Source organism: Mercenaria mercenaria, chromosome 17 (genome assembly GCF_021730395.1).
Source record: "Mercenaria mercenaria strain notata chromosome 17, MADL_Memer_1, whole genome shotgun sequence".
In the NCBI taxonomy this organism is placed as follows: domain Eukaryota; kingdom Metazoa; phylum Mollusca; class Bivalvia; order Venerida; family Veneridae; genus Mercenaria; species Mercenaria mercenaria.
In genome coordinates this window covers 56,068,241-56,084,064 of record NC_069377.1, presented here as the reverse complement: position 1 = coordinate 56,084,064, position 15,824 = coordinate 56,068,241, and the positions used below count along the sequence as shown (strand labels likewise).

Below are 15,824 nucleotides of genomic sequence, written 5' to 3'. Positions count from 1 at the left end.
TACCTTAGCAGATGTAGAATATATTAATTTAGAAATCAAGAATTTTAAGTCATTTGTTCGTCATAATGTGTTATATGATCTTAAAATATTTAACAGTATAACAATGAGATAAATAAAAGACAAAGAATGGTACATGTTCTTATTTTATGTCGAGTAATATGGAATAAGTGGAACTGCCCAAATTGAATGAACGGCCAGTCCATTTTAACAAGGGAGCTATGAAGGCCCTGTATCGCTCACCTGACCTATTGACCTAAAGATCATCCAGATTAACAGTCTGACCAAGTTTCATTAAGATAATATTATGGTCATAAAGTGGCCTCTAAAGTGTTAACTAGCTTTTCCTTTGATTTGACCCAGTGACATAGTTTTTGACCCCACATGACCCAGATTCGAACTTTATCTAAAGATCATCAAGATTAATATTCTGACTAAGTTTCATGAAGATACAGACATAAATGTGGCCTCTAGAGTGTTAACAAGCTTTTCCTTTGATTTGACCTAGTGACCTAGTTTTTTAACCCATCTGACCCAGATTTGAAAGTGGCCTATAGATCATCAAGATTAACATTCTAACCAAGTTTCATTAAGATACGGTCATAAATGTGGCCTCTACAGTGTTAACTAGCTTTTCGTTTGATTTGATCTGGTGACCTAGTTTTTGAACCCAGATGAGCCAATATCCAACTCATCCAAGATTTTATTGAGGGTAACATTCTGACCAAGTTTCATTAAGATTGGGCCAAAAATGTGACCTCTAGAGTGTTAACAAGCTTTTCCTTTGATTTGACCTAGTGACCTAGTTTTTAACCCCAGATGACCCATATCAAACTTGTCCAAGATTTTATTGAGTGTAACATTCTGACCAAGTTTCATTAAGATTGGACCAAAATTGTGACCTCTAGAGTGTTAACAAGCTTTTCCTTTGATTTGACCTGGTGATCTAGTTTTTGATCCCAGCTGAGATGACCCAATATCGAACTCATCCAAGATTTTATTGAGAGTAACATTCTGACCAAGCTTCATTAAGATTGGGCCAAAACTGTGAGCGTTAACACTCAAACTGTTGACAACGACGGACGGACGACAGACGGACAGACAACGAAGGACGATGGACACAAGGCAATCACAAAAGCTCACCTTTGAGCACTTTGTGCTCAGGTGAGCTAAAAATTTAGCAAGGGTAAGGGTTAATGTTCTAGACTGGATGATTTGTCACATGTTTTCATGATTTTAAATACAGTCATACAGTGAGATTTTTTAGAAAGATTTAATTTGATAAAAAAAAGTCTCTTTCTGTTTCTATCAATTGACTGACTTAAATAGTATAAATTAATCATACTTGAAATGTAATTTCAGTAAACTGAATATTTTCAGGAGTCTCTTAAAATTGACATTTTATTCATACAACAAAATAATTTAAATAATACCTTTACACAAAACTGATAGCTTTTGTAAATATTTGATAATATGGTTTTGTTCTGGATCTGACTAATAAATAAGTTATTTTTATTGTCTTGGAGATATCTTTGTAAGATCTAATTAAATATTAAAGATGAATTAAACTCTAATTAGGACAATTTCTTTTGCTGAGTCACCAAGACAACTAATATCAAAGGTGACTGCTGTGAGTTTGATAACTATGGAGACTTCCAGTGCCACACCAGGTATTAGTGGGCAGAACTATCGGCCTTCCATCAACAAGCAGGGTATTCATCACCAATCAAAGAACTCACCTAATGTCTGACAAGGCTAGAACTCGCAAAAGGACAAGGCTATAAAGGAAGGGGCAAGTTATACAAATCGCCATACAGGTCCCATTACCACATAGAGGCTGAAGGTATGAAGACGATACTTAGCTCGTGATTTCAATATGTGTATGTAAGCATGTTTGGGTATGTGCATGATTTTTGACATAATTGCACCTTGGTTGTCAACAAGGCAAGTTAACCAAATTCTGATCTATACAAGTTCATAAAACACAAATATTGTAAAATCATAGTTTGCCATTCAAAATATTGTACATGTATGTGAACATTTTAAGCAGCCATATATCAATGATGCACACATTCGCTGGCATGTACATGTATTGCAATCTTAGTCTTTTTAATTTATGATACATTTCATCTCCTAGTACATTAGTCTGCTCATAGAAGTTTAGTTTAAACTAATACATTTAGCTCAATTGTGTTGAAACCTTCAAGCTTATTTGAACCACACTTGAATCAGCTCCTGGAAAAACCAGTACTAGCATCATATGAGAAGACATGGTCATGGTCTCAGTGGGGTTTAAACCCACACCCACTGGTTGAGTGGCCAATACCTTAAACCACTAGAAAACTGCTCCCCTTCATTTAAGTTTGAGCAAGGTAGCCACAGTACACTGACATTCACCTTGAGGTAGAACAACTGATCATTTGATAAAAAGAATTCGGTTCTGACAGACTCTGACCAAACAACAAGGAAGGCTGACAAATGATTCTTTATTATGGACAAACTGGGTGGGGAAACATGTGGGGAAATTGTCAGTTACTTGTGGAAAAATAAAACAAGCTAGAACTGGTATGGTACCTCACGTCAAATGAATACAGGTAGCTTATAACTGAACAATAATATATAACTGAAATGCTGTTAGAAAAAAGGCCGCTTAAACCAACATCAACCAACAAAATGACTTACTATTATGTTTTATATTTTGTCTGATGAAAACAAAACACGTATAAAACACCTACCCCTGATCCAGACACAATGCAGTTGAAATCTTTCAAATACAACACTTGACTAACATACCTGTTGCAATAAAAACAAATTAAAAATATATATTATTTCAAAACAATTTAAAGTTTTTCATTTACTTTTGATTTGAATATAAACAAATTAAACAAGAGCACAGCCTATGGGTGTGTTCGCTTGTCTGCAAGTGCTGATCAGTATGCAAGAAAAAAAGTCATATAAAAAGGGCCATAATTCTGACAAAAAGCAGGTCAGAGTTATGGGTCTTAGCCTACATAGTCATCTAATGATGATAAACAAGTATGCAAAGCTGTAGCTCTTATAGTTTTGGAAACAGGTGGAACTAAACAAAAATTTTAACCAAGAAACTCAAATTTTCTAAGTACAAAAAGGGCCATGATTTTTACAAAATGCTATCAGAGTTATGGTTCCTGGCCTACTAAGTCATCTAATGATGACAAATACATGTGCACACAGTTTCAAAGCTGTAGCTCTTACAGTTTTTGAGAAAAGGTGGACCTAAACAAATATTTTAATCAAGAAACTCAAATTTTCTAAGTACAAAAAGGGCTATAATTTTGACAAAATGCAAACAGAGTTATGGCTCTTGGCCTACATAGTCCCCTAATGATGATAAACAAGTGTGCAAAGTTTCAAAGCTGTAGCTCTTAAGATTTTTAGAAATGGCGGACCTGAACAAAAATTTTAACCAAGACACTCAAATTTTCTAAGTACAAAAAGGGGTATAATTTTGACAAAATGCAAGAGTTCTGGTTCTTGGCCTACATAGTCTCCTAGTGATGATAAACAAGTGTGCAACGTTTCAAAGCTGTAGCTCTTACAGTTTTTGAGAAAAGGTAGACCTAAACAAAAAAATTTACAAACGCCCGGACACCGACGATCAAGTGACGACAATACCTCGTAGATTTTTTTCAAAAATCAGACAAGCTAAAAATCATTACAACAAGGTAAACATAAATCAAGTACTAGTAAATAATGATGGTCTTTTGTAGAAGATCAAAGGTTTTATGTCATCGTAAAAGTATTGGTCACACCTTTTCACCGAGATTCTGGTAATTCTTTTTATTTTGTTGGGTTTAATGTCGCATTGACACAATTATATATCATATGGTGACTTTCCAGCTTTAATGGTGGAGGAAGACCCCAGGTGCCCCTCCGTGCATTATTTCATCACGAGCGGGCACCTGGGTAGAACCACCGACCTTCCGTAAGCCAGCTGGATGGCTTCCTCACATGAAGAATTCAATGCCCCGACTGAGGCTCGAACCCACATCGATGAGGGGAAAGTAATTTGAAGTCAGTGACCATAACCACTCGACCACAGAGGCCCAACGAGATTCTGGTCAGGAAGGACCGATGCGACAAGACAAGACCACATTTTTTCCCTGTTTCAAAAATTAAGAAAATTTATCTTTGTTTGCACCACAAACCTTTACATTGAAAAGAATTCAAGGGGAGTAACTACCTATGACTTGGGCATAGGTAAAGCCGGTATCGGGATCCGGTGTCTTAAATGATTTTGTATAAAATGTAAAATTAAAAGCTTCCGCAAAAGCTTCAAAGAAATGCTGTTTCTCATTATAATATACGTTACAACGCATTTCTATAACTCATCATTAAGTTTTTTAGCAAAACCTGTGTAAAATTTTCCCAAGTTGGTGTTTTCACACATTTTGCAAGTACAGCAAACCAACAAATTGCCGCAATACACAAGTCGATAATTAGGAGATGTTTGAGGTGATGAAATCAAAAAGGTGTTGAGAAGTTTGAGAAGGTGCTGAGACTGTCAATTGAGTAGTTTAGTATCTCAACTCGCAATTTTAGTAAGTCGTTTTCACAACTTTGTTAAAATTACGGGTGCCGCAACAATGGCTGACTGGTGCCGGAAAAATCGCAATTACATGTTTTTGAGATTCCTTTTTTTATTCTGACCAATACACAGGTATAAGCATTTTTCCAGAAATCTGTAGACATTTTTTCACTGTGTCTTACACACTAATGCGACATATACTTGTCCAATGACAATGCTAAAATCTAAGACTGGTTTCCCAACATTACAATCATGAGAAAACCTTGTGCTACCTGCTTATAAAAAAGATCTTGTTTGTAGAAACAAAAAAAAATTGTTGCTAGGTTTTAAGTCACATCAATACACTTTTTCAGGTCATATAGTGACATTCTAACTCCCGAAATGGGTACAGATGTACAGATACTGTTCCAGCATTATTTCAGACACAGAGGAGCAGCTGTGTTGAAGTACTTACTTTCAACAAGCTTGATGGCTTCAGGATGTGATGATCTGAGCATGAGTTAAAACCAAGGAGGTCAGGGGCAAATGATTTAGTATCAGCTACCTTAACCACTCAGTCAAGGAGGTCACAGACACAAGTTGTAGCATATAGATGTGACTGTGTATGTACATATATTACATATGACTGTAAATGTGCACAGCCAAATGACTCTGAAAGCACAAGGTTACTCACAGACACATGACCTCTGATGCACAGATATCTCACAGTGAAAGCAAAACCCGAAACAGTCACAACTGAGGCAGCACATAGTCAAATGACTGAGGGAGCACATACACAAATGACTGTGGTTGCAAACAGACACATGACTGAGGGAGTACATACACATTTGACTGAGGCAGCACACAGTCACATGACTAAGGCAGCACACAGCCACATGACTAAGGCATCACATTCACATTTGACAGAGGCAGCACACAGCCACATGACTAAGGCAGCACACAGTCACATGATCGAGGCAGTACATACAAATATGACTAAAGCAGCACACAGTCCCATGACTGAAACAACACACAGTCGCATGACTGAAGCAGCACACAGTCGCCTGACTGAAGCAGCACACAGTCGCATGACTGAAGTAGCACACAGTCACATGACTGAAGCAGCACACAGCCGCATGACTGAAGTAGCACACAGTCATACACGTATGACTGAGGCAGCACATAGTCACATGACAGAGGCAGCACACAGTCACATGACTAAGGCAGCACATACACATATTGTGGATGCAAACAAACACATGACTGAGGAAGCACATCAACAAATGACTGAGGAAGCACATAAGACACTTGACACTGAAGCACACTGACACATGACTGAGGGAGTAAACAGACACGTGACTGAGATAGAACAGAAACGCATGACTGAGGGAGCACACATTAATATGACAGAGGGAGTACAGGATACACCTGAGTGAGCATACAGACATATAACTGAGAAAACATCATGGACACATGACTGAAGAAGCATATTATGACACTTTTTTGACTGATGGAGTACATAGATACATGACTGCGGGACCACATAAGAAAATTGACTGGGATCACACAGTCGTATGCTTGAGGAAGCACATCAGAAACACCACTGAGGAAGCACACAGACAAATGACTGAGAGAGACATAATTAACTTTTAATACATACATAGGTGTGTCTGTTGGGTCACTAATGAAGCACTCAGTCATATGGTTTGGAGTTCAATGACAAAAGTAGATTTAATAATCAGAAAACCTAGTAAAAACATAAAATACTTACTCTGTATGTAGAAGACAAAAGGCTTGTATGTTATAGGCATTTGGATAGTAACTGATGCGCACTTTCTCATCTCTGTCACATGTTATTATGTACTTGTCATCACTGGATATAACCTATGAAAAAATAACTTAATTATTTTATTGAGTTTAACGTCGCACCGACACAACTATAGGTCATATGGCAACTTTCCACCTTTGATGTGGAGGAAGACCCCAGGTGCCCCTCCTCACTATTTCATCACGAGCGGGCATCTAGGTAGAACCACCGACCTTCCGTAAGCCAGCTGGATGGCTTCCTCATATGAAGAATTCAACGCTCCGAGTGAGGCTCGAACCCACATCGATGAGGAGCAAGTGATTTGAAGTCAGTGACCTTAACCACTCGGCCTAGGAAGCCCCCGATATCTTATTTAAGTTGGCCCTTCAAAGATGGTCAATCACATTTAAGCAACACTTTATGACATTTTCAAAGTTTGTGTATTCTGTAAGAAATGTCATATATGCTGCCATAGGAATCACATTTTTGTATTGAAACTTAAATGAAATACCTGCATATTCTCCAAATAACCTAGCTACCATCTATAAGGCAGATTTCATGAAAAACAAGAGCTGTCTCCATAGGATGACACATGCCCCCGGTGGCACTTTGAATGAATAGTTATGGCCAACGTTAGAGTTTAGGACCTTTGACCTACGGACCTGGGTCTTGCGCGCGACACGTCGTCTTACTGTGCCACACATTCATGCGTAGTTATTTTAAAATCCATGCATGAATGACAAAGATATGGACCGGACACACCCATCAATGCACTATCATGAAATATGACCTTTAACTTCTAAGTGTGACCTTGACCTTTGAGCTACCGACCTGGGTCTTGCGCACAACACGTCGTCTTACTGTGCCACACATTTATGCGTACTTACTTGAAAATCCATCCATGGATGACAAAGATATGGACCGGACACGCCCATCAATGCACTATCATGAAAAATGACATTTAACGTCTAAGTGTGATCTTGACCTTTGAGCTAGGGACCTGGGTCTTGCGCGCGACATGTCGTCTTACTGTGGTACACATTCATGCCAAGTTATTTGAAAATCAATCCATGGATGACAAAGATATGGACAGGACAGGCCCATCAATGCACTATCATGAAAAATGACCTTTAACGTCTAAGTGTGACCTTGACCTTTGAGCTACGGACCTAGGTCTTGCGCGCGGCACATCGTCTTACTGTGGTACACATTCATGCCAAGTTATTTGAAAATCCATCCATGGATGACAAAGATATGGACCGGACACGAAAATTGTGGACAGACCGACAGACTGATAGACCGACAGACAGACGGTTCAAAAACTATATGCCTCCCTTCGGGGGCATAAAAATCCTGTACTTTGAAATTTAAAAAAAGGATCTCTCTTTTGTGACTAACAATGGGACAGACACACTGACAAACTGGTGAAAAAAGGACAAAATACAATGATCTGTATATTCTACATGCTGCTTTTTAGCTCACCTGTCACATAGTGAGAAGGTGATCTTTTGTGATCGCCCTTAGTTCGTCGTCCGTCCACAATTTTTTGTGAACATAATAGAGACCACATCTTGTAATGGATTTTAATCAAACTTGCATACAACTTGTATTCGCATAATATCTCAGTTCTTTTCGAAAACTGAAATTTGCTATTTTGGCTTTTCCAGCCATATAGAGACTTCATTTATGGTTTGATTTGATACAAACTTGCAAAACAGATCTTAGATTCCATGATGAATCTGTCAGATCCAATCATAGGTTGATTTACTGTCACTGATTGACCCCTGAAAGAGCCAATATTTGTTAATTTTTACTTTGTGAACATGATAGAAGTGTTTTTTTACATTCGACTTTAACCACACCTACACACAAATTAAGTCACAATAAGATCTTGGTTCCTTTCGAAAACCAGCTAGATTCTATCAAGGGTTCTAATTTTCTAGTTTGGCCCTTTCAGCCATATCGAGGTTTCATTTATGCTTTGATTTGACACAAACTTGCATAGCATGTTTATCTTGATGATCTCTAGGCCAAGTTCGAAACTGGGTCATGTGGGGTAAAAAAACTAGGTCACCAGGTCAAATCAAAGGAAAAACCTTGTTAACACCCTAGAGGCCACATTTATGAACCTATCTTCACAAAACTTGGTCAGAATATTTATCTTGAGGATTCCTATGCAAAGTTCAAAACAACATATGGGTTCAAAAACTAGGTCATCCGGTCAAATCAGAGGAAAAGCTTGTTTACACTCTTGAGGCCACATTTATGACTCTATCTTCATGAAACTTGGTCAGACTGTTTATCTTGATGATTCCTAGGTCGAGTTTGAAACTGTTTTATGTGAGGTCAAAAACTAGGTCACCTGCTCAAATATCAAAGAAAAAGCTTGTTAATTCTCTAGAGGCCATATTTATGTCTCTATCTTCATGAAACTTGGTAAGAATGTTTATCTTGATGATTTCAAGGCCAAATCCAAAACTGGGTCATGTGGGGTAAAAGCTAGGTCACCACTCAAATCAAAGGAAAAGCTTGTTAACACTGTAGAGGCCACATTTATGAACATATCTTCATGAAACTTGGTCAGATTGTTTATCTTGTTTAACAGATTTCAGTAGTTATCTTGAATAATTGTTACCATGACCTACTCATCTAGATTTTTGTTTTCTAAGCTTTACCAAAACAGTTTTTCAAGCAAGCAACTAAACTCAGGTGAGAGATACTTGGCCATCATGACCCTCTTGTTATCTATATCCCAGGTTTCATGAAAAAATTACTTGCACTTTTAAAGTTATGAAAGAATCAACCACTTGTGACTGACAGAAGGACAAAGAAATGGACATATGGATGGAACATTGGAGAAAATATAATAATGTGCCTGTTCTCCACACTGCTTCTACTTATTTACCAACTTTCAAGAGAATTTCTTGTACTTCTTAAGCCATAAGACAATCCACATCTCTGTAATATTTTTTGAAATACTGATTGCCATAGCAACCACACTTGTTGTCGTAACAACAAAATAAAATGAGATGTATATATTCTCCATGCTGTCGCCTATCCCTGAATAAAGTTTCATAAAAAAACCTTTCGTACTTTTTAAGTTATCACAGAACCCTCTTTTTTGTCATGTTTTTGGACTATTTGTTGACATAGCAACCACATTCACTGCCATAGCAACCAAACAAACAGATGTGCATATCTCCATATATTGCCAATTATCCATGTATCACAATTTCGTAAGAAATACCTTGTCGCAAGATCCCATTTTGTGTGACAGATGGACTGACTGATACTGGGCAAAGCATAAATTCCCTCTGATTAAACAAAAAGACCATGAGAGCACTAAGAAAAAGGCCCATTTCACAGAGTTAGACCAATATTAGAAATGCATGTTTGATTTTTGCAAAATTGTTATTACCACCTCTCTCCCCTTGTTAATATTCATGACTAGTTAAATTTACAAGTCACAATGTATTCAGGATTCACAAGCAGGTTGGGAAGGGGGCCGGGAGTGGGTAGATAAAGGTTCAGATTTATGTACCCTAAAAATTTATGAGATATTCCACTTCATTTGCTCAAACTCTGACAGCTGAAATACTTCCATTTCCTCAAACACATTGTCCAGTCAGAGCAAAATCTCTATATTATAACCTCATGTCTTTGCTCTAGTATAGATCTCACCTTTCTGCTTGAATATAAAATGTCTGAGTCGATAAATTCTGTCAATCTTCATTGCATGTTTTTTACACTTCCTGAAACTGGCAATTAAGGGTACTTTACACTGTCATAACTTGTGATATTCGCTCACAGCTTATCATCTTTAACAAAATCTTTAAAGGAATGCAATAAGCATATACCGAACTGTGTAAACCGTGTCTAAATAACTTGCTTCTGTAACAGACTTTATGTTTATCTTTAGCATAAAGATGTATAACAAGAGGACCATGATGGTCCTGAATCGCTCACCTCTTCCCACATGACCCAGTTTTGAGTATGACGCCGTTTTTTCTATTATTTGACATAGTGACCTAGATTTTGAGCCCATGTGACCCAGTTTTGAACTTGACCTAGATATTATCAAGATAAAAGTTCTGACCAATTTTCATGAACATCCATTGAAAAATATGGTCTCTAAGAGAGGTCACAAGGTTTTTCTATTATTTGACCTATTGGACCTAGTTTTCAAAGGTACGTGACCCTGTTTTGAATTTTATCTAGATATCATCAAGGTGAACATTCTCACTAATTTTCATGAAGATCTCATGAAAAATATGGCCTCTAGAGAGGTTACAAGGTTTTTCTATTTTTATACCTACTGGCCTAGTTTTTGACTGCACATGACCCAGTTTCGAATCTGACCTAGATATCATCAAGGTGAACATTCAGATCAATTTTCATGAAGATCCATTGAAAAATATGGCCTCTAGAGAGGTCAAAAGATTTTTCTAATTTTAGACCTACTGACCTATTTTTTGACCGCAGTTGACCCAGTTTCAAACCTGACCTAGATATCATAAAGATAAACATTCAGACCAACTTTCATACAGATCCCATGAAAAGTATGGCCTCTAGAGAGGTCACAAGGTTTTTTTATTATTTGACCTACTGACCTAGTTTTTTAAGGCACGTGACCCAGTTTCAGTCTTGACCTAGGTATCATCAAGGTGAACATTCTGACCAATTTTCATGAAGATCCATTCAAGAGTATGGCCTCTAGAGAGGTCACAAGGTTTTTCTATTTTTAGACCTACTGACCTGGTTTTTGACCCCACATGACTCTGTTTCGAACTTGACCTAGATATCATCAAGATAAGCATTCTGACCAACTTTCATACAGATCCCATGAAAAATATGGCCTTTAGAGAAGCCACAAGGTTTTTCTATTATTTGACCTACTGACCTAGTTTTTGAGGGCACGTGACCCACTTTCGAACTTGACCTAGATATCATCAAGATAAACATTCAGACCAACTTTCATACAGATCCCATGAAAAATATGGCCTCTAGAGAGGTCACAAGGTTTTTCTATTATTTGACCTACTGACCTAGTTTTTAAAGGCAAGTGACCCACTTTCGAACGTGACCTAGATATCATCAAGGTGAACATTCTGACATATTTTCATGAAGATCCATTCAAAAGTATGGCCTCTAGAGAGGTCACAAGGTTTTTCTATTTTTAGACCTAATGACCTAGTTTTTGACCGCACGTGACCCAGTTTCGAACTTGACCTAGATATCATCAAGATGAACATTCTGACCAACTTTCATAAAGATCCCATGAAAAATGTGACCACTAGAGTGGTCACAAGCAAAAGTTTACGAACTGATGCACGCACGCAGGCACGCACACACGGACGACGGACGACGGACGCTGCGCGATCACAAAAGCTCACCTTGTCACTTTGTGACAGGTGAGCTAATAAAATAAGCAAGAGCTGTCTGATGACAGCGCGCTACACTTTTCTCAGTATTTGACTCTGAATTAGAGCTTTGCCAGTAACAACTTATAAAACTTTAACCAAAAAATTCTATGTTAAAAAGGGGCATAACTCTGTCAAAATTCAAATAAGAGTTATGGGAATTGTTTCTCCTGGTGTAGATTTTGATAGTAAATAACTATTTTAAGTTTCAAATCAAAAGCTTTGATAGTAACCAGTGATATTTGACTTTATCAAAAACTTAAACCAAAAATTCTAAGTTAAAAAGGGCATAACTCTGTCAAAATTCAATCAGTTATGGGGACTGTTTCTCCTGGTGTACACTTTGATAGTAAATAATTATTTTAAGTTTCAAGTAAATAGCTTTGATAGTAACAGAGATATTGTACTTTATCAAAAACTTTAACCAATGGCGACGCCGATGCTGGGGCGAGTGCAACAGCTCTACCTTTTGTTTCGTAAAGTCTAGCTAAAATCTGTTTCAGCATTATTTGTATATTCCTTACATAATATACATGACATACCATGCAGTACATCTAAAGGTGATACTCTGGAATGTACAACCTAATTATATGTCAACACTAAAACCTTGGCTGGTTTGATCTACCAATGTCTTGAACAACTCTTCATGGCCCTTACAGTATCAGCAAACAAAGACTGTATGCTCTGCCTAATATTTTGCTTCTCAGCTGACCAAATAGTGGCATAAAATATTTTGTGGGTGAGAATTTTCAAATGAACTACTCACCTGAATAACAATACAATATGTATATCATTATTTCTGAGCAAAGCATTCAATTTTCATTAGTTTATACATAACTTATTTTAGGTAGATTGTGAAGGAAGTTCTACAGCTTATATTAATCACTCTCGACACCTCTTTCCTGATGGAATCCATCGCCACACGGATATGAGAGAAGAGGCCAATTTCCCTTTTAATGCGGAGTGCCAAGCAAGGGAGCTACTGGTACCATTTTTCACGTCTTTGGTATGACGCGGCCGGGGATCGAACCCACGACCTCCCGCACTCGAAGCGGACGCTCTACCACCAGGCTATCTTTGCAAAAAGACTTACACCTTTATTTTATGGCTGAGTTAGATTTCAAAGGGGCAACTGCTTGGTCTGCCCCATCATGCAAAACATAAAAACTATTCAATCTTCATCTTAAAGCTTAGCCAGAAAGGAGTTTACTAATGTGGCTTCTCTACCACATGACAATACTCTTAATTTACAAATACAATAATTATCTGCATTTCCTTTTCTTACCACATTTTTTCTAGACATTTCTGAGATAAATTATATATTTTGTCACATTATCTTGTTTTAATACAACTTGATTGATACTTTATGGCTTTGTAAATGTCTATCAAATGTTTATGTGACTTTAAATACCAATCATGGGCTTTGAAGTGAATGTCCTTTTTATGTTATGTTGGCTTTAATTAAGGTAGTTCTGCATGTTTGGAAAAAAAAATTATAAGGTAGAGGTAGAATTTGATTACACCCTGAATTTTCAAAGAAACATGTAATTCTAAGAAAATTCAGCCATAATAGATAATAAAATCTGTAAAAAAAAAAAAAAAAACTATCATGGAAGAACAGAACACAACCAAGCAACATAATAGCAGACTCAGTTTGATTTGATTGAGTCTGTTCATGAGAGGTAAGGAAATGCACAACAACCCTCAACATATTCTAAGGGTCTGTGCTTGATTTTTTGTAAGATGGTTTAAAAAATGACTCCGAATCAATGGAAGTCTATGAGAAAATCACTATTTTGGTGACATTTTCATGTAGACAAGGAATTATATTATATTTATGAAATATCTTAAACTCTTACAGCTGTTAAATTAGACCGTCTGAAAGAAAAAATTCAGAGAAGTCCATACAAGGATGTTTCAGACCATGTTCGGTGATAACCCATCAAGTGGTTGATGAGAAGTCATTTAAAGGCTTTTTCTGTTTTAAGCTCTAGTGGCCCCTAAAAGAGATCAAGCAGAACCATGTGAACAAATTTGAGAATGATGCTACTGACCTAATTTTGTGAAAAATTGTGGAAGTAGGACAATAGACCATTCACCAACACTAGAAACTGACCTTGAACCTTCAGTTCAGTGAGTTTTAAACAGCTGTACTTACAACATCTAGTATCATTGAAAGGTGTCCAAGAATAAGTTCTCCATCACTATCCGTATCGATCAGAGAGAACCTATACACATCACCTGTTCGGTCAGCAACCACCACTTCCTTCTCATTTTGTGGAAATGTAATCGCTGTGCATCGCCGAGCAACCAACCTGAAAACAGAAAATAGTTTTGTTTAAAATGAGCCATACTAGACATGTCCTGTAGATCTACAAGCTTCTGTTGCACAAATTAAGGTCAACTTTTGCTGCTAGATGGATGCAAAATCTGCTAAAAATGAATACAAACTTGACCAATTGACCAAAAAGAATTCTCACAAAAAGTCTGATGTTTTTAACTAGGCAGGCATTAGAATCAAGTTACTGTTCATATAGGCTGGCCAGTATACCCTTTTATAACCCTTGTATTACCGACACCTAAAAAGAGACAGAAATCATAACATGACAACTCTTGGCCGAAGTATGCTCCAGTTACTGATGAACAATATCATTTTAATAATCACATAAATTAAAGTACCCAACACTAAAGATGTTTGTCTTTATTCAAAAGCTGCCTGTACTAAAACAAATCTAGTGTTCAAATATGCACTAGATTTTAAAAATGATGATTAACAACTGTGACTTCATACATAACACAAAGGGAGATAACTCTGACAAAGCCATTCTCTGATGTTTTTATTTTTGAACATGTAAGACATCTTATCAGCTTATTAGGTCAAGCCAGGATACCATCATCTGCTTTTGTCAATATTTTACAGCCTTTAAGTCTATAAACATACACATTTACAGATTTTCTTGACCAATTCTGTCTTCTAAACTTAATAAAGGCTGTCTAAGTTGTAGTAAAGCGAAACATTATACACGCGTTCAGACCAGACTATCACACCTAGGTGTATCCAACTTTTTATTTTCGTGCCAAGAAAAAGCTTACAGACAATGATATGAACTGAATAATGCTTCTTTTCGTATCTACGTTGTTTTTTTTCTTCTTTCAAAGTAATGTACTTTAAAACATAAATAACAGCAACAATATTTAAGAAATTACGAAAGTGAAGTCAAACTATAATTCTGCTGAATGTCTTGTAAATTACGGAATGTGTTATGAACCATACAAGTGATAATGTCCACAGTACACATACATTTAGAGACATACACCCTTCACTTCAATGTCCATCATTTGATTATCTGATGAGTCATTACCATCCATTTAGAACTTTCTAAGATAAAATGGGGAACTATTTGCAGCAAGATAAGGTTAGAACTACTTTCTTTTCACTCTGATAAGAGTGAACTATCATTCAATTAAGATCAATCACCATATTGGTATGTTACACACCAATCATAGCCAACTTAATTGTCCAGAAAACAAAGCAAACAACATCATCATGTTACCGCGGTAACGCTGACATGCTTCAGAGAATGGTCTTAAAAACTCTACAGAGAATTTTCTGGAATTAATTTTTGCTTTTTTTCTTTTTTTTCAGCAAGTAAGGAAATTCATGATAATGTAATTTAAACTTTGTTGAAAGTACCCTCTGTAGAAATTTTTTTTTCTTATTTTTTTTCATTACTTTTTAGGATATCTTATTCTTATTTTGTTATTTTCATGTAATATTGTGCAGGCTTACAGAAACCGGCAATTTAGCACAATTAAACAATCACAGTCTAAAATGATTGATATCAAAATTATTACTACAAGTATTAGTATATTAACTGTCTTTTCTCAATTATTTTGCCTACAAATTTGTCCAAAATGTAGAAAAGAATATGATTGAAATATTTCAAAATTAATTATGTTGTACAGATCTGCATTTTTTAAACCATTCAAAATGGGAATCTTGATGCAACTCCGAACTCTGATACATCATCCAATGTTTCTAGCCATGCTTCAA

At 36.7% G+C, this 15,824-nt stretch overlaps 1 protein-coding gene across 2 annotated transcripts in view; it reads right to left on the bottom strand.

The window, feature by feature from the left end:
* The window catches only part of LOC128550092 (tRNA (guanine-N(7)-)-methyltransferase non-catalytic subunit wdr4-like), a 126,807-nt gene that overhangs the window by 41,265 nt on the left and 69,718 nt on the right, over positions 1-15,824 (bottom strand). For both annotated transcript variants that reach the window (XM_053528248.1, XM_053528249.1), the window contains 3 exons: positions 13,929-14,085; positions 6,315-6,427; positions 2,733-2,790 (listed from right to left, as the gene is read on the bottom strand). In XM_053528248.1, the coding sequence (XP_053384223.1) occupies positions 2,733-2,790; positions 6,315-6,427; positions 13,929-14,085 (328 nt within the window). The remainder of the gene's footprint in view (positions 1-2,732; positions 2,791-6,314; positions 6,428-13,928; positions 14,086-15,824) is intronic.